Consider the following 20,503-nt stretch of genomic DNA (forward strand, 5'->3'; position numbering starts at 1 on the left):
GTACCATGGTTGCTGCCCACCGGTCATTTCAGCTGTAGTTGTATACCAGCAACAATGGCAAAGTCCCCAATTTCTTTCAACAACAACAACACCAACAGTAAAGTTCCCTCTTTCTTCCAACAGCTACATCCTACAACAACATTAAAATCCCCACTTTCGTCCAACAACAACAACAACAACACCAACAGTAAAGCCCCCACTTTCTTCCATGAAAAACAACAACAGCAATGTCCCCCACTTTCTTCCAACAACACCAACAACAAAGCCCCCACTTTCTTCCAGTAACAGCAACAGTAAAGTCCCCACCTTCTTCCAACAACAACACTAAAGTCCCCAAGTTCTTCTAACAACAACAATAAAGTTCCCACCTTCTTCCAACAACAACAATAAAGTCCCTCTTTCTTCCAGCAGCAGCAACAACAACAACAGTTAAGTCCCCACTCTCTTCCAACAACAACAACAATAAAGTCCCCTCTTTCTTCCTAAAACAACAACAGTAAAGTTCCCACTTTCTTCCGAGAGCTTATTCCCAGCTGCATATCATATATGCAAATGACCATTATCACAGATGAGATGTTTGGAGCTTGGGTACGAACGGGGGAAAGAGTCTCGTTACAAAGCAACTTTCAACGGTCTCATTCCCAAATGAAAAGGGATGGGTAAGGATCCCCTTTCTTTCACTAATACCGAAGGTTTAATGGCTTACTGAAACTTTGGTTTATGTGCTATAAGCTTTTGCGGTCTGGTTAAAGCGGTGTGATAAAAGAGAGAGAGAGAGAGAGAGAGAGAGAGAGAGAGAGAGAGAGAGAATGGGGGATTAAAAAGAGGGCATCGGGCCGTTTGGCGTCCAAGTAGGAGTTACTGTTTGGTTGACGGTTAAACATTAGAGTTCCATTGCGTGTTGAATACTCTTCTTGTTCAGAGCTTCCTTTTCCCTTAGGCCTAGCGAGGGAATTTTTGGCTGCCTTTTGTGTTCCTGATATCCCGTGAACTCTACTAATACTTTGGGAGCTCGGTGGTTTATCGTCGTTATTTTTAGATTAATATTTCAAATTCTAACCAAGTGAATTTTTTTTAATTTAATTGCAACACCTTGAGCGCGGGAAAGTTCTTTCAGTTGCAATGAATGTAATTCATATATTTTTAAAGGCTTATCCTTTTTTCCCCAATTTCTTCTCATAATAGTTATGACAGATTTTTTTTTTTGTCTACAGATTAAGACTTGATTGAGGCCATCCACAACCCCCCCCCCCCCCACCCCCCACCCCCCCCCCCCCCCGCCGTTTTGACACTAGATAATTGTATTGTTTTTATTGGAATTATCTTGAATTCTCTCATTCAGATTGAAGAAAATGAAAAGATATAATGCATGTTATTCTCGCTTGGAGGTTCATCTGTGGCGTATCATATTTCACGGTTTTCTGAAGATGATCTCATTAGGAATTACCCGTAGGAACAATTTTTGAAATATAAAAAGATTCAGTAATGATTTGGCTTGCAGGAAGTGAATATAATTTTTCTTGCTCGAAATTGTAGACCTACATTACAGCGATTAATTTATCATCAGCCTGTGTGTCCAATGTGTTTCTCTCTGTATCTACTTCATTTGATACACACACTTGTGGTTAATGGCACGCAGCGAAATGCACAAGAAGCCGGATGGTATTCAGACTTCTGACCTCCTCTTCGTTAGTTGAAAAACTCAAGCTCACAAACACAAAGAAAAACAAGTTATCAGGAATTCTCTCTTTGAAATATTGGTGTCATTATCGTAATCCTCTTGGGAGTACGTGAGGTCCTGATAGCTTTTGAGAGTATGGCTAATGCCTTACAGTCATGCGTATCATTTCTATATGGAAATGATAATGCTACACCTAAGAATTTTTCTCCGTCAGTGTATGTTAAGTTAAAATTAATGATCACTCCATGGAAACACCCTCGAAATCCGTAGGAAATTATTATGAAATATAGATTGTAACATGTTAAATTAGATTTTAACATATTCTTAACATCGCGAAAAATGCCATGTACATCCCTCATATACACGTGAATGTGAATTGAATTGAATATAGAAGTTAGGCCAAGCACTGGGACCTATGAGGTCATTCAGCACTGAAACGGAAACTGACAGTAAAAGGTCTGAAAGGTGTAACTGGAGGGGAAACCTCGCAGTTGCATTTTGAATCAATTGTTAGAAGAGGGTGGAAAGTAAATAAGATAGAAGTAAGAGAATATGAAAGGAGGTACAGTAAAAGAAACGAAAGGGGTTGCAGCACGTGAATGTGAATTAGAAATGAAGTGTACGCGGCACATTTGTTTGTTGTTTACCGCAGTGTTTGTTCGTATGTTGAACCGTTCATCCATTGATTTTCACATTTCTCGAAACGAATATATAAACCGTAAATTTTGAACCATATTATTAATAAATCTACGTGGTTGTATCTATATGAAAGTTAGCAATTTACATCAGGGAAAATATTTATAAATTACGGACTTTCAGGTTAAGTTGGGATGTTGACGTGAGCAAAAAAAAAAAAATAATGAATAAATAAATAAATAAATAATAATAATAATCACAAGAGGCAGATGTCATTAAATGTTATGTTTTCCTTCAGCTATATAATAATAATAATAACAATGATAATGGAATCATACTATAATCAGACTCAAAATGCCTATTAACAAGCAGGTTGGCCAGCATTGACGCATCTTGTAACCTCTTGGAAGTGATTCAGTCTACCACTCAACCAGCTACAGCCAAAGTAGAAGCCCTACTTCCGGTTTGATTTATTAAATTTCGGGTGCCAAGCCTAGCTCTTGGGCACTTGTAGCCATTCAGCGCTAAAGACTTCGAAAAGCGGGAGTTCGAGTGGTTGGACAGGATAAAGAGATCCAAAACATAACATAAAAGAGGTGAAGAGAAGAAGTTAAGTCTAATTTAGTTTAACCAGACCACTGAGCTGAATAACAGCTCTCCTAGGGCTGGCCCGAAGGATGAGATATTTTTTACGTGGCTAGGAACCAATTGGTTACCTAACAACGGGACATACAGCTTATTGTGGGATCCGAACTACATTATATCGAGAAATGAATTTCTAATCACCACAAACAAATTCCCTTGATTCCACGTTGGCAGAGCGAGGAATCGTACGCGGGACTACCGAATCGGTAGGCGAGGACATAAACCACTAGTCCAACGGGGAGCTGGGAGAAAACCCCTTAGTTGCATCAAGAAGTACGGTTAGAGAGTTGGGACAGCAATACTGAGGAGGGGAAACGGAAATGGAGGTCAAGTCAAAGGCTGAAAAGAGGACGAAAGGACGCTCCATGCAAACTTTAAACGTGTTAACAGACTACGCGAGGAGCATGATGGCGCTATTCACCTCCTGGGAGCCTCCCTCCGGGAACTTCTTTTTCCCAGAGAGTAATGGGGTCTCTACCTATATGGATGTCCTTCCTTTGGAACAACCTTCCTCTTTACTTGTCCCCCTAAGATTCATTATATTATTAAAAAATTTCCAGTATCTCTGCAGGTCCTTGTATCGAATCCCTTATGCCACTAAGTCCTAATTACTTGATTACTTACGCCCCTCCCCAACCCCCAATAAACAAAATGACTAGTTGCGTCTCTAGAATTCTTTGTAAAACGCCTCTCTAAACGCACAGAAATATTTCTATTTATTCAGAATGACAGACCTCAGTTAACTATGCATGCCACAGAGTAGAAGAATTCCTTAACCGGCAATAGACCAAGTGGTATTTTCCGAGATTGGGTATTCAATCCCCCACTTCCTTCATCGTTGAGCACCTATTAATTATTGATGATAAGCTCATCTGTCCTAACATTCTATGAGGAAGGCGTCTGGTTACAACGAGCTATATTCCATTCTGTATTCAGCACACTGGATGCGCTCCAGTGAATAATATAACGCAAAGGAATGCTGCACTCGTCAGTATGGATAGACAACGACTAAATTCAATGAAAACCCATCGTTTTGGTGGCACAAAACGCGTTCTTCACATTTAATTGTTTAGGTTCATTGTTCTGTATTCTGATGTCGATCGCTCCCATGACATCTTGCCGACCAATAGCAACGCTTCCCTCCTCTGACGTTATTTCCTCCCACGTCGGCAATTGGGTTGGAATTCCCTGACGTCATTTCCTTCAAGTTCAGCTATTGGCTAGGGGCTGCATCAGGCGTTGTATACAAGTAACGCGAGCGAGATTGCACCAGATTTCAAAAGAAGACGAAAGATGAATTACAGAATAGTTGTATGTTGTTGGCTGCCCATTGTCGAGAAATGAAAGACACAAGGGGGTATTATCAGGAGGTTGAGATGCTTACAAATGAAGAGTTCAGGAGAACGTTGAATGTCAAAATGCATAGTCCGGCGCTCCTAGGTATGTTGATGGTAGTGTTCTCGCGTTTCAATTAGAACGGGACCTGGAGAGAATAGGTAATGGCAAGGGAGAAAATAGATAACCAAGGAATCTCTTCAATATAGAGACGAAGGAAGAATGAAAAAGAAATGATAATGTGTGAAGAAAAATGATGTACGGTTTGATTTGCTCTTGCTGCAGGCTCTTTTGTGCTCGAAAGTATTTTTCACTAAATTTGATTAAATTAATGTATAATATATATATATATATTAATGCACGTATGTGCGTGTATGATTATTTATCTATATATGTATTCATTTAGGTTAGTGTCTTAGCTCTTTTAAGATTGTATACAATTGTCCAGCATAGTTTAGCGTGGAAACTTATAGCACCATGAGGACATGCATCATTATCTCTGTGACTTATCTGTGATATATCCTAAGCTAGAACAGAAGGCTCGCATTGTTATATACGTAATGCTGAAATTGCAGTTCTCCACACATAAAAAGATTTGTACTTTACTCTAGAGTAGGAAGCATATTACAAGATCGGCTAATCAGTCATGTTCAGCTGCATGCCCCACTGACCACACCTAGACTTGCCCCACTGACCACACCAAGAATTATGCAGACTCGCATTATGAATTGCAAATGCACACTGCACTATCTTACTCAAGGTCTATTGAATATACTTAGAGTATATTTAAAGGACCTTGATCTTACTCTCAGGGTCGACGCTCATGTCACAAAAAAAAAAAAATAATAAAAAAAAGGTACCAGACATTTTCCTTAGGAACACCAGTCATGATCTGCTGTAGACTTAATACCTTGATGTTGTCTTAGATGTAACTAATTAGATCGTAGGAGATTTCACAAGTATTTCTTGGTTTACATAATTGACTGTCTGGAATCAGATGGCTTGGGTTAAGGTTCTTATGTAGTATATGGAAATTTAGTTATGTATTTTTTGGATTTCTTTGTTGAATGTATATATATATATATATATATATATATATATATATACGTGTATATAGTTTGTGTTTATTCTAAAGAGCAGTAGACCAATCTTTGTTATTCAGCTGTTGACCTTGTCACGTTACAAGGATGCTATAATTAAAGAAAAAAACTTCTATACTATTTTTATTCACACCGGTACCGATTACATCAAACACGACACAACTATGGCGGAACCGAATATAGAACATGCCACCGGCTGATCATGTTCTTGGCTGTATGCAAGATCATCACTGACGTGCCAAGTTGCCCACTTTATATGCCCTCTCAGCAACGCTTGACTTTGAGAGAGAGAGAGAGAGAGGTATGCAATACCAGAACTGCGTGGCGTGAAATGAAAAACATCACATGCTACATCTTCTTGTTATGCCATATTGAAAAGTCTCTCACACAGATTCATTTCTAATCGTAGACCATCCCCAAGATATGAAAGTGCCTCAGCGGCGTGGTTGGTATGGTATTAGCGTCCCACCTCGGTTGTCGCGGATTCGATAATCGGCCATTCCATTGAGGGATGAGAGATGTGTATTTCTGGTGATAGAAGTTCACTCTCGACGTGGTTCGGAAGTCACGTGAAGCCGTTGTTCCCGTTGCTGAGTAACCACTGGTTCCATGCAACGTAAAAGCACCATACAAACAAACAAACCCAAGATATGAGCAACGGAAATAGTTGGCACATAGTGATGTATTCGTACTTGTTGAAGAAGTAAGCAAACTCCACCAATGAGGAACGGATTATTGGTTGCTGGTCTGGGATAACGCGACTAGCATTTGCCATTGACACGGAACTGTTGCTCAGCTCCTCAGGATATTTACAGACGAACGAGTGATTGGTCCATTAGGCTTAATTGGTAATCGATGACCACCAAAACTCATGTCGCTGGTCATTGACCTTTGGCAAACTTATTTTGGGGGGGACTTTGTTTTAGTATTCTTTTTTCTCTCCAGTAACCCTCTTTCCTTTTGTTTAGTTTTTTGTTTAGTTCAAACGTAACCCTTTGAAAGAGCTGAAGAGCAAATGAAGTAATGAGGAATACATACCAATTTTTAAAAAAACATATAATTTTCGTTTTTTAAATCTAACGTTATATTTTTTTTACCCAAAGAATACTCTCGTTGGAACAATAAAAAAAAACGATTGATTAAGAACAAGTTTTTCCTCATTAAATCAATATGAGCCTAAAGTTATTGAAGAGATAGAGAAGCTCCAATCATGCCCTCTAAAACTAAGACACCTAGAGCACTATTATTATTATTATTATTATTATTTAGGTAGATGAAACCTATTCACATGGAACAAGCACACAGGGGGCCAGTGACCTAAGATTCAAGCTTCCAAAGAAAGTTGGTTTACAGAGCCAGTGATTTTCCATCGCGCTGGGTGAGACGCGAACCCGCATGACATCTGAGTGGCATGCCACGACGCTAACCACTATACTAGCGGAGGAGCTATAAGACAAGCGAGACAATTAAATAGTTTAGTCATTCGGATCACGCCCAATGCACGTGAACGCCGCGAGTCGACCTCCTAGGTCATCTTGATTTGTGATTCACAGCGCGATGGCTGGGCTGACGTAATATTGATAGGGTTCTCTCACTACCCGCATTTGAGATGATGGTAACCATTCTCCTGCAGGTGAAGGGTTGTTAATCAACGTAAGACTTACCTGTCGCCTCCTTCTTGACGCGTAGGCAGTTTTATTATTCATGATACATATTCTGGAGACAAAGGGTGGCCAGACTTTTGGACTCCGAAATCTACTGTAAAGAATGAAACACCTTTTACGATCTACCATACGACATAATCACAAATTATTACATAGGAAAAACATTTCAAATAGCGCCATAGTACGGTATATATATATATATATATATATAATATATATATATATATATATATATGCTTGTGTTTTTGTTTGTTTATATAGGATTGTGGGGCAACGGCCTCTGCTCTAGACCCTGGTTTATATAATCCGGCGGGAAAAGTCGGTGGGATGCGGACTTCCTTCGCAAGCCTCTTCGGAGTAGAATAATCTGTGTGAAGAAAGGAGAGAACTTTGTAAATAAATAATGGGCCCTGAAACGCAAGAGAACTAAGGCCATTGGCAGTGGCGCTCTCCAAGGTTAATACACCCCGGATGACATAACAGCTACAAATAGTAGTGGCCCAGATCGGGTGTTGATTTTTTTTTCATTTACTTTATAACTGAAAACATAAATTGCTTTCACAAATTTTTTTTTAAAGCTATTGTCCCTTTTGGTTGATATTATTAAGACAATTTTACATTGCCAATAAAATTAACTTTATTAACTTCTCTCATTAACATTGCTGTACACTGCAGTCTAAGGCCAAAAACCACTTTTATGAAAACTCCTGTTGAATAAATGATCCAACGTTCAGCGAACTTAAGAATTTATAGCAAAATGGCCCGTAACGGGGTAGTGCCGTCAGTGCACCTCATGCGGTGAACTGCAGGCATTACTTAAGGTTCTTTACAGCGTCTCTTCGGCCCATAGCTGCAGCCCCTTTTATGTATTTTACCGTACCTCCGTTTATATTGTCTTTCTTCCATCTTACTTTTCACCCTCTCGGAAGTGCAGAATAGAAACCAAATTGTTCGAAGGTCTGATTTGTAGTACTCAGATCCTGAGACGTGGCTGAGCACAAGACGTTGACCGTAACACGCACTTCGGCTAGGTTACATGTGTGGATTTGTGGATATGTATAGTATACACGCATATATATATACTATATATCATAGTATACTATAATTATAATATAATATATACATATATATATATATATGAAGATAAAAGGCCATCAAACACTATTTACAACGTTTAAATAGTGTTTTATGGGCCTTTTATCTTCATTACACTGTTGTATTACAGTTAAAAGACATGTATGTATGCATATTATATGGATTTTCACCATCAGGCACTTAATTGCTCTCTCTCTCATATATATATATATATGAGAGAGAGAGAGAGAGATCCGAGGGACGAGACGAATTGAGAGAGATGAGGAGAGAGAGAGAGAGAGAATTAAGTGCCTGATGGTGAATCCATATAATATGCATACATACATGTCTTTAACTGTAATACAACAGTGTATGAAGATAAAAGGCCCATAAAACACTATTTAAACGTTGTAAATAGTGTTTGATGGGCCGGCCTTTTATCTTCATATATATATATATATATATATATATATATGTATATATTATATATATAATTATATATATATATATATATATTATATATATATAGTATATATATATGCGTGTATACTATACATATACAAATATCCACAAATCCACACATGTAACCTAAGCCGAAGTGCGTGTTACGGTCAACGTCTTGTGCTCAGCCACGTCTCAGGATCTGAGTACTACAAATCAGACCTTCGAACAATTTGGTTTCTATTCTGCACTTCCGAGAGGGTGAAAAGTAAGATGGAGAAAGACAACATAAACGGAGTACTGGTAAAAGTACATAAAAGGGGCTGCAGCTATGGGCCGAAGAGACGCTGTAAAGAACCTTAAGTAATGCCTGCAGTTCACCGCATGAGGTGCACTGACGGCACTACCCCGTTACGGGTCATTTTGCTATAAATTCTTAAGTTCGCTGAACGTTGGATCATTTATTCAACAGGAGTTTTCATAAAAGTGGTTTTTGGCCTTAGACTGCAGTGTACAGCAATGTTAATGAGAAGTTAATAAAGTTAATTTTATTGGCAATGTAAAATTGTCTTAATATATCAACCAAAAGGGACAATAGCTTTAAAAAAAAATTTGTGAAAGCAATTTATGTTTTCAGTTATAAAGTAAATGAAAAAAAAATCAACACCCGATCTGGGCCACTACTATTTGTAGCTGTTATGTCATCCGGGGTGTATTAACCTTGGAGAGCGCCACTGCCAATGGCCTTAGTTCTCTTGCGTTTCAGGGCCCATTATTTATTTACAAAGTTCTCTCCTTTCTTCACACAGATTATTCTACTCCGAAGAGGCTTGCGAAGGAAGTCCGCATCCACCGACTTTTCCCGCCGGATTATATAAACCAGGGTCTAGAGCAGAGGGCCGTTGCCCCACAATCCATATATAAACAAACAAAAACACAAGCATATATATATATATATACATATATATATATATATATAATATATATATATATATATACCGTACTATGGCGCTATTTGAAATGTTTTTCTATGTAATAATTTGTGATTATGTCGTATGGTAGATCGTAAAAGGTGTTTCATTCTTTACAGTAGATTTCGGAGTCCAAAAGTCTGGCCACCCTTTGTCTCCAGAATATGTATCATGAATAATAAAACTGCCTACGCGTCAAGAAGGAGGCGACAGGTAAGTCTTACGTGATGGATATATATATATATATATATATATATATATATATATATATCATAATATGTATGTATATAATATTACACGTATATATATAATATATATATATATATATGTGTATGTGTGTGTACATACATACATACGTACCTCTACTGTAAAAATACATTTCCGTAATTAATGCAATAGATGGAGATGGAGATCAATAAGTAACTGAATCTGTCGACCTCAATAACGAATCCCTGTTTTAAACAGTTCTCCGAAGATGGTCGAGGGTGTGCGATATCTATCTTTCTCTTCTCTTCTTCTTTGGCAAGGATTTGGTCTGATTCTTATATATTCCCACGTGTCTGAAGGCGTGCTTTCAGTGTAGTATCCCGAGGACCGTGCCCAAGGTGCACGTGTCCGTCGACGTGGAACTGGGCGAGGGAAAGGTTAGATAGTCCTGAAGTAGATGAACCAGTTGGTCGAGACAGGCCAGCAAGGAAACTATAGTTCGTCGCGCGAAAAAATTTTAAGCATATTTTTACCTATATTTAATATACAAAACTGTTGTCGATTTGGATCCTTTATAGATAATTACTTCCAGCAAAGTTCGGGGATCGTTATCTACGGCTAATATTTCTCGGTGGTCATAATCTTTATTATACTTACAGCCTTTTGTTCGTGTTTTTACGATCATCCCCACCAACGGGCTCGTACTAAACACGCGCGAAGTGGATACCTACATAGTGGCTTGTAACCCTTTGGGATCAATATCTAGGAAAGGTTCTATTTATTAAATATATTAAAAACTATTGACGATTTATCTTGAGACAGTGATAATAATGGCGATAATAAACTTTCCAATATTAGTATTTTTATATGTAAGTGCAGTCTTCGTTCCAAAATAGTCTCACGGTGTAAATATAGTGATAATGATTATTATTCTAGCGCTTGTATATTCTGATGGCTTGCTTTTTATTTCTTAAATAAAGCACAGTTACACCATCGGGTGTGTTTGTATGCTTAGATTAGAATTATCCGTACAAAATTTCCTTAAATCTTATTTAACGATTTCCCATTTTTTCTATTCAATCCTCACACTGTGCCATACTCCCATTTTCTCTGTTTCGTTTTCTTTCATCACCAACTCCTCTAAACTGCATCTAATGAGCTGGGCTAGAAATAGACTGCATGATCACGCTGAGATCACGAAGAAAAACACTAGAACTGTCTGCTGCTCAAATATGCAGCCGTTTGCCAAAAACAGTTACATAACCTAACATATCTGCCGGTGATGTCCACATCTCGCCCAAGGTACTTCGATATCCTGATATGTATTAGGCAAATGTAATGTATATAGCAGATGTAGACATTTTATCACTTATAACCATATGTGTATATATATATATATATATATATATATATATATATGTATAATATATATATATATATATATATATATATATAATATACACAGGAAAATGATTGTAAGAAATCCAAGCGCTTTCGTCTTAGTAAAGACGAAAGCGCTTGGATTTGTGACTATCATTTACCTGTGGTATTCGCTTATTTAATGAAGTCACGTGCATCTACTGTAATTTTTAAGCATATATAATTAAGCCACGAATATCGTTTAATATTCAATTCACTACGGAGAATAGGATATGAACGATCTTTGTAGATTAATATTTTGTTGATGTTTTTGCTGAGTAAAGGACTCTGATTCGAAATATTTTTCCTTTATCTTTCCTTCGTGGCTTATACCTTTATTTATCACGTTCCAAAACTTTCGTGATTCAGTTATACATACATAATACACACACATATATATATAAATATATATATATATATATATATATATATATATATATATATAATACACACACACATATATATATAAATATATATATATATATATATATATATATATATATATATATATATATATCACTTGTGCGACATTTTTCTGCATAATTCTGCAATATTTGTCACCCGCTGCTGTTTTAATAGAATTCTCTCTCTCTCTCTCTCTCTCTCTCTCTCTCTCTCTCTCTCTCTATATATATATATATATATATATATATATATATATATAGAATATATATATATATATATATATATATATATATATATATATATATGTAGTTGTCTATGTATATATATATATATATATATATATATATTTATATATATATTTGTTTTTTTATATATATATATATATTGTTAGCAACTCTTAGCTAGAAAAGGTTCAATGAGAGAGAGAAATGGCGACGCTGCAAAGGAAACAGTCCCGCCTCTTGTGTTGTTATTTTTAAGGGAAGTTTTGGCACACTTACAATGTAGGTACTTCTTGCGTGTTGCCTAGACTGCTTTCAGAAATAATTCATTTTATTTTTCACACAAACCTCTCTAACAGTTCGTATAAGTTTTCAGCATAATGTATAGCAATATGTACAGTTTGTAAATAGGATATAAGTAAGTTAATGGGCGATTTTCATAACGTTAATTATGTAAGCTTCGGATTTTTCCTCATCAGTTATTTTATTGGTAGAGATCAGATACTCGTAGATCCCAAATCCTTTGAACTTACTTTCTCCCACAAGAAGATGTTTATGTATGTACTAAATGCAAGTTGCTTGCAGGCTGTGTTGTTAGTTTCCATACAATTGATCCCAGTATTGTTTCAAATATATGCACTCGTATGTCTTTTTACGTTTTATGTTTAAATGCTAAATGCATTACTATTCTGAAGATTTCCTTTTAAGCAGAAGGTCTCGTTAAGACTGCATTATCGTACCGGTTTTTATCTACATTCTTTCAGCGTCTCTCAAAGTTACTCCCCACCCCCACCCCCTCAAATATGTCTCCCCTCACAAAAAAGCCACTGGTGTGTGGCTTATGTAGCCTAAGTAATTTTTATGATATATATATATATATATATATATATATATATATATATATATATATATATATGCCATAAGTTTCGAACTGATGATGGGGAAACTGCGAGTTAGTTGAATATTATATTAAGAAAAGTATTACTAAAAAACAAGTTCTTGAAGGATACTTTGAAGGAGAGAGGGAGTATCAGTCAAATTTATCCTAAGCGAATTTAGAGTATATATGTTTAATTGCATCATCATCAGCATTATAATAAGGTAAACTGTGTCATAACAGAATTCCCAAATTATGACCGGCTTGGCTTTGCAACGTTCGGGCGTAATTTTGGAACTTGCTTCAGACGTAGAATTGTTTAGAATGTATGAGTTTCCTCATTTTGTATTGGTTGCCTTTGTCACATAATTACATGTTGAAGTGTATTTCAGTCTTTTTTTTATTTGTGCATTAAATTTGGTATTACATGTGACAAGTCCGGCACAGCTTGTAAAGAATCAGATATGTTACGAGTGTCGAAAAGAGTGTTATAAGTCTAGCCTTTCCAATTCAAGACCACGAAATGAAGTTGGTATTTTCTTTCCCCACAGTCGCCTTCATCTTGGTTTGGTGCCCTCATCTGCCCTCCTTCTCCAGACGCCATGAAGATCATCAACACTAACAACAACAACAACATCAGCAGCAGCAGCAGCGACAACGAGGACACTAGCAAGAACAACTGCTGCTCCTCGCCCCACCCCAACATCCCAAACGAGTTCAGCCCGAAGGCCCTCGAGTTCGACCTCCACCAAGAACAGCAGAGCCTGATGTCCAACGAGATCAACAACCAGCTCAACAACAGCGCCTCCACCGGCCCCACCACCAACGACCACGCCCACCTCCTCCAACAGAACCACCACAACCTGGTGACGAGCGGCAGCGTGAACCATGACGGCGGGACGAACGTCCAGTTCTACGTCGGGGACAAGAAGGAGGAGAAAGGCCTCAAGGCTCCCAACCACCTCCTGTGCAGGATGCAGCGCTGCTCTCGGGAAGAGGTTTCCAGGCACAGGAGCGTCGACATCCCCCTCGCCTTCCCGGTGAGTGTCTGTCTACCACGGGGCTTTCCGGTCCTCTGTGGAGATGAGGACTTGAATAATAAAGTAGTCATCCCCACAGAACAGTACTTTAGCAGCTAGTTTACAATTCATCCACTGTTCTCCTGGAAGGCTCATATAACCCAGCAAATGTAGACTTAGACAAACTAGATGAGCTGGAAAGAACATAAAACTGTTGCAGTCATGTAATAGATTAAAAATACTAAGCAAGAAATCAACACAAGTAAAAATCCTAGAGGTAACAATAAAATAGCCGTCCCCACAGAACAGTACTTTAGGAGCTATAGTTTAAAATTCATCCGCTGTTCTCATTGAAGACTCAAATGACTTAGCATTTAGACAAACTAGATGGCCTGGAAAAAAAACCCACAAAACTGTTGCAATCATGTAATAGAATAAAAGTACTAAAGAAGAAATCAACACTAAGTACAAGGCCTAGAGGTTGCAAAAACTTCATGTCAATCATGCTTTGCGAATTGAAAAAAAGAAATGCGAGTAGTTCTTGCAAGACTATTCTACATTTTGGGAAGGACCCACTTTTATGACAAGTGGCGCCATCTCCTGATTGATAGGAGACATTCTGTTGAATTCCCCTCGTGGTAACAGATTGAGGGATAAGTGGGTGGGGGGTGGGGATAGTTGCAGCGAAGTTTCTCAGATATCTTGCTCAGATCACTAGACAAGTGGCGCCGTTTCTTGATGTACTTAATCTCAGATAAAGCATTTGGTCACAACTTTCTAAAATTTCATAGAGGTTTTCTGAGATCACTAGACTTTTGGGCGATTTAGTCAGGCCTACATCACTTTTCTTAAATGCCTTTCTTACATAACTAGACTAGCACCACCTCATTGGTAAAGTAACTTGCGTATCTAAGACTAAGGGTCGCTTGATTACGAGTAAACTGACACCACTCATTGATATGATTAAAGTGACGTGTATGCGTCTGGGGATGCAGCTACGCCCACGATTCTTTCTTGGCAGTTTATCAGAGGGTTGCTAGTTTGAATGAGATGCAGCTGTTAGCTACGATGCGAAGGGAGAGGAAATGTTACAACGAGTTCTAGTGATGTTGAAATTAGTTACATATTTTTTTTATTCCTTTATTGGAAACTATACATACATACATACATACATACGCACACACCACACACACACAATTATTATTATATATCCTTAAATCCACGGTAGAAAGGTGAGTGAAAAAATGGAAACTTGGAACAAGTACTTTCGCAGTTTATTCTACTTGAAAATGCAGAATAAACTACGAAAGTACTCGTTTGTGGATTTAAGGATACTCCCAAGTACATGTTCCTTGTTGCTGCATCGGATATGGATGACACACACACACACACACACACACACACACACACACACACACACACACACATATATATATATATATATAATATATTATCTATATATATATAATATATATGAAGATGAAAGGCCCATAAAACACTATTTGAACGTTGCAACCATATATTTCGAGCACTTCCATCTGTGCTTCTGATCGGAAGTGCTCGAAATATATGGTTGTGACGTTCAAAATGTGTTTTATGGGCCTTTTATCTTCATATTATACTGTTGTATTACAGCAAAAGACATTCATATATATATATATATATATAATATATATATATATATATATATATATATATTATATATATATATATAATATTATCGAGAGAAATAAAGGGAATGAAAGCTTCAACGAGCTTTTTTATCACCAATCAAAAAAATATTCAGAGAGAGAGAGAGAGAGAGAGAGAGACGAGCAGGAGTAGGAGGAGAGAGAGAGAGAGAGAGAGAGAGAGCACCCATATTCACTCCTTCTTTTTCTCCCGAATCCCACAGGGGACCAACTCCGAGTCGATCTCCGAGCTGAAAGGGGAAGAACTGGCCGCCCATCTGAAGAACTTGGCTGAACAGACGGTCAAGCAGCAGCAGCAGCAACAGCCAAAGCAACAGCAACAGCTACAGGAACAGCAACAGCCACAGCAACAGCTGAGGCGGACCGGAAGGCAGGAGAACCCCGCGATGCTCATGGTGGGCCGGAGAGACAAGAAGCTTAGTAGAATGAGCGATGACCTCTTCTTCCAGACCGTGATGAGTCAATGGATTGACCATTCCGTAAGTTCTGTCTGTCTGTCTGTCTGTCTGTAAGTTTATCTGCTTCGTTGTCTGTCGGTCGGTACCTGTTTATATCGGAAGCAGCTTTGGGTTGCATACAACACAGAGTTATGCACACACATTCAGGCATATATATATATATATATATATATATATATATATATATATATATACACACACAAACACACACACACACACACACACACACATATATATATATATATATATATATATATATATATATAATATTTACGTGCATTAAACTACAAATGTCCTTAAATATCCAATTCGGTTTACCACGGAATTAAATATATATATATATATATATATATATATATATATATATATATATATATATATATATATATATATATATATATATATATATATATATATATATATATGTATATTACACACACACACTAATATAAAGATGTTTTAAAAGTAATGCACAAAAAATGGAACTTTAATATCTTAGAAACATGTAAAAAAAAAACCTGCTAGAAAGTACCAACGAGAGGCTTCCGCTTTTATAAAGACTATGCATACCCCTAACTAGAATTATGGTTTCCGTTCCAGTATTCTCCTGTTGAGTACGCGGATCCATTCACACAGAACATCATAGAGAAGACGGAAGCTGAGGAGATGGAAAAACTGCCCCGTAGGCTTTCAGACATGTCATTGTAAGTATATGGAAGTTTACGGAAGACTTACGTAGTGTTTCTTCAGGTTCCGTTCGATACCTGTATAGAATGGTGCCTGTTTTCAACACTTCTTGTTAGTTCTTAGAATTAGAGTAGTGAGTTATTGTTTCTCCTCATTTGCTTTGGCGTTAATGTCTCATTTATTTTTTTTTAATCACTTAGTGATCATTCATCTATGATTTCTCCCCCGGCTTCAGTATTCTGAGCTGGTGGTTGGTTCATATACTTACTGGAATATACCACTGATGAGACAACCTGTAATAAATCTATTTGAATTTTATCCATCAGTTATTAAGATGCTTTTTCGCCTAAATAGTTATTCATCTTTCCTGTTCTAATATATATATATATATATGAATTTTTATCTCTTCACCCACCATGATTCATATACTTGCATTAAGCTACAAATGTTCTTTAATATCCAATTCGCTCTACCTCGGAATTAATATTTTTTCATATATGTTAACCTAGGGGAAATTTTTTAGTCGATAAAAATTTCGTCCATTCATGGGTTCGAACCATGACATTATTCATTAGATTTGATTCCCCAAAATTGTCAAATGTCGAGACCGAATTTTAAATCGATTTTTGTGTACCATAACGCAACGTCAGACATCTTAAGAAATGGTCATTGAACATTACACATCGGTTTAGAAGTTTCCTCGTTCAAATAACATCCGGGAAGGGAAAATGTGATTCGCAAAAGCTTCTTGGCTTTGACATTCGATTGAATCCATCACAGAACAGGGAGATGAATCCTGCAATTAACAGTCCACTAATGCTTGCAAATAAGCAGACAAATGAACAGTAGCGATAGGACGTTGATATATTCTAAATTCTTCTGCCAGTGGTCAGGTGCGATGCCCTTTTTCGTTTTGAATAATGCTGGTGATATATCTAAACTGACGTAAGTGTAAATATAATTAAATAAATATATATGTATATATATATCCTTAAATCCACGGTAGAAAGGTAAGTGAAACAGGGACTTGGAACAAGTACTTTCGTAGTAGTATATTCTACATTGTGAACATGGAAATGTAGAGTATACTACGAAACTGCTTGTTCCAAGTCCTTGTTTCACTTACCGTCTACCGTGGATATAAGGATATTCTCAAGTACGTGTTCTGTCGTCCTACATTGGGTATATATATATATATATATATATATATATATATATATATATATATATATATATATATATATATATATATACACGCACGCACTAACATCAGTGTAGAGATTCACGCCATTTTATCGACTTGTGATTATGAAATGCTTATACATTATTATCTTGACAGCGTCAAATTTGTAATTTGAGGTCAATAAAGAGTATTAAACTCGAAAAACGTCCATTCCTATCGCAGCTCAGTTGTAAATATAACTAATAGCAGACCGTAGATTCTGTATCATGCTTTCCTAATCGCCTCTGAATGCATATATAAAAGTGAAACTGATCCAAGGTAAGATATGACTTGTTCTCTCTGTTGTTTGAAAATATTATTCAGTTTTTTATACAATATGTGATATTAGTGTTGAAAAAAAGCGACTTGTTGTGTATATTGATTGATATAATTTTTCTGTAGTATTTTTTTTTCTATAAAGTTAGAGGTGCCACTTTTTATAGGAAGTAGAAAAGTCTTGTAAGGAATTTTCTTTATGATGTCTTTTTGTCCTTTATAGAAAGTAGGAATTCTATAGAGAATTTCATGTGTTATTATCCCTGTCATGAATGGGTTGCTAACGCGTGTTCTGATTACTTGATAAATGCAGGTCTCGTCCAATTACGTAATTCGGGAAGTGGAGTTGGAAATTCTCAACTTAAATCATTTTTTTTAAGGGAACGATTTAATTTTTGGCTCTGTTATTCCTCTCAACTTTAAAAGATGGAGCTTAAGGCGAACGATTTCAATACACCAACTGCGTCCAGGGTGGATGTGAAAGATAAATGGGAGTGGTTTAGTATATATATATATATATATATATATATATATATATATATATATATATATATATTGATATGTAATATGTCAGTGTATATATGTACTTATATATCAGTGTATATATACATATATGTGTATATATATCAGTGTACATATATATATATAAGTGTATATTCGCATATATAGTATGTATTTATGTGTGTCTATGTATGTGTATATATGATTTTGACAAAGCAAGGCCTCTCTCTCTATTTTTTTATAGTCTAGAATAATATGATTTAATACGAAACGAAAAAAGCATCCTTATGCCCCCTGCCTCATCCTGCTGCTCAGTCATTAATGAATCCTAAGTGAAACACCTTTGATGTTTTGAAGTAGTACTCATATGTGGTACTCATAGATTATTTATTTTCAGTAAAATACGTTAGAAATCCACGACATAGTATGTTGAGGCAAGCGTGAAAACCGCAGTCTTATACGTTCACATAAAATTCACAGCTTAACGAGATTGTCTCTCCTCAATGGGTAACTGAAATTCGAGGTATTGAAGTATATTGCAAACTTGCGATGGTGCTCATCTGTGCGCAAGAGCCCGTGCTGACATAAGATCAGCTAAATCTAAAGCAACATCGACATGTGTTGTAGACGTCCCTTGTGGACCCTTCGCTGTTTAAAAAAAAATTAAACAAAATTTAAATAAAATAAAAACTTCTCTCGGATAGAGGTCACCCTCAGTGACCTTGGCATTAAGTAGCTTCTCGCTTGCTTTGGTTATCTTTCGTCTAACGACTCCTGATTGTTATTTCTAGGCTCGAGTTCTGTCAGAGAGAGAGAGAGAGAGAGAGAGAGAGAGAGAGAGAGAGAGAGAGACTGAGTTTATGAGACTAGACTTAACGCTTTGTTCTATTCGTGTCTTTCAGACTTTTTTATTATTCTTTTTTAAAAGAGCAGTTTAATTGCTGGGTTTCTGTGCGCTTACATGTTGGATATTTATTCCGTAGTGAGTCATGCTTCTAACATTTGGACCGTATGAATTACGTTTTCAAGGCAGATTGTAAGTATCCAGTAAAAATGATATTCACAGTACTTTTACTTTCTTGTTATTCATAGATATTTATTGGAAAGTTGAGACACAAAAACTGGGTCCTAAGAAAAGTTTCAACTATCTAGTAAAAGGTTACCTAAAGTTCCAGTTACATCAGATATCAAGATTTTTTGAGAAATGTGAGTGTGATCGATATGTATACGCCGTCCATGTTTTGGCCTGTCAGTTGTATCCTATTGGCTGGGATTTTATTATCCAGAGAAATCGTTCATGTTGTTTGTTGCGGTGATTGTGCAACGAAAAGTCGTCCTAGGGAAACCTGCATATCACATATCAGTCCTTTTGTTTTGGCAGAAGAGAGCTGAAATACTCAGCAATTTCGTGCCTCAGACGTAATTATTATTCAGCGCCTCAGTGGCGTGATCGGTATGGTCTTGGCCGGCCACTGGCCGTAAGTTCGATTCTCAGGCATTCCACTGAGGCGTTAGATATGTGTATTTCAGGTGATAAAAGTTCACTCTCAACGTGGTTCGGAAGTCACGTAAAGCCGTTGGTCCTGTAAAAACACCATACAAACAAACGTAATTTTTATTGTTTTTACGATGGAATCTATTAATTAGTGCCTGCATATCCTCTTGTTCTCATTCCGTTGGTTTGCTGCAAGTTCTAGTGTAGACTACGGCTTATCACATCCTGAGGAAATTCCCCGTAGGAAGGGTGGTTTACGTGCTCGCATAACGATTCGGTAGTCCCGAGTTCGATTCCCCGCTCTGCCAACGTGGAGTCAGAAGAATTTTTTCTGGTGATTAGAAATTCATTTCTTGATATAATGTGGTTCGGATCTCACTATAAGCAGCTGTAGGTCCCGTTGCTAGGTAACCAATAATTGGTTCATGGCCATGTAAAAATATCTAATCCTTCGGGCCAGTAGCCCTAGGAGAGCTGT

General features: G+C 37.1%; 1 protein-coding gene across 5 annotated transcripts in view; it reads left to right on the forward strand.

Moving 5' to 3' along the window:
* LOC135221819 (glutaminase liver isoform, mitochondrial-like) overlaps positions 1–20,503 on the forward strand; it is a 70,757-nt gene that overhangs the window by 20,489 nt on the left and 29,765 nt on the right. For all 5 annotated transcript variants that reach the window (XM_064259716.1, XM_064259712.1, XM_064259711.1 and 2 more), the window contains exons 2-4: positions 13,228–13,716; positions 15,590–15,865; positions 16,445–16,548. In XM_064259716.1, coding sequence (XP_064115786.1) covers positions 13,279–13,716; positions 15,590–15,865; positions 16,445–16,548 — 818 coding nt within the window. In that variant the 5' untranslated portion in view covers positions 13,228–13,278. The remainder of the gene's footprint in view (positions 1–13,227; positions 13,717–15,589; positions 15,866–16,444; positions 16,549–20,503) is intronic.

This window comes from Macrobrachium nipponense, chromosome 3 (assembly GCF_015104395.2).
Source record: "Macrobrachium nipponense isolate FS-2020 chromosome 3, ASM1510439v2, whole genome shotgun sequence".
Taxonomy (NCBI): Eukaryota; Metazoa; Arthropoda; class Malacostraca; order Decapoda; family Palaemonidae; genus Macrobrachium; species Macrobrachium nipponense.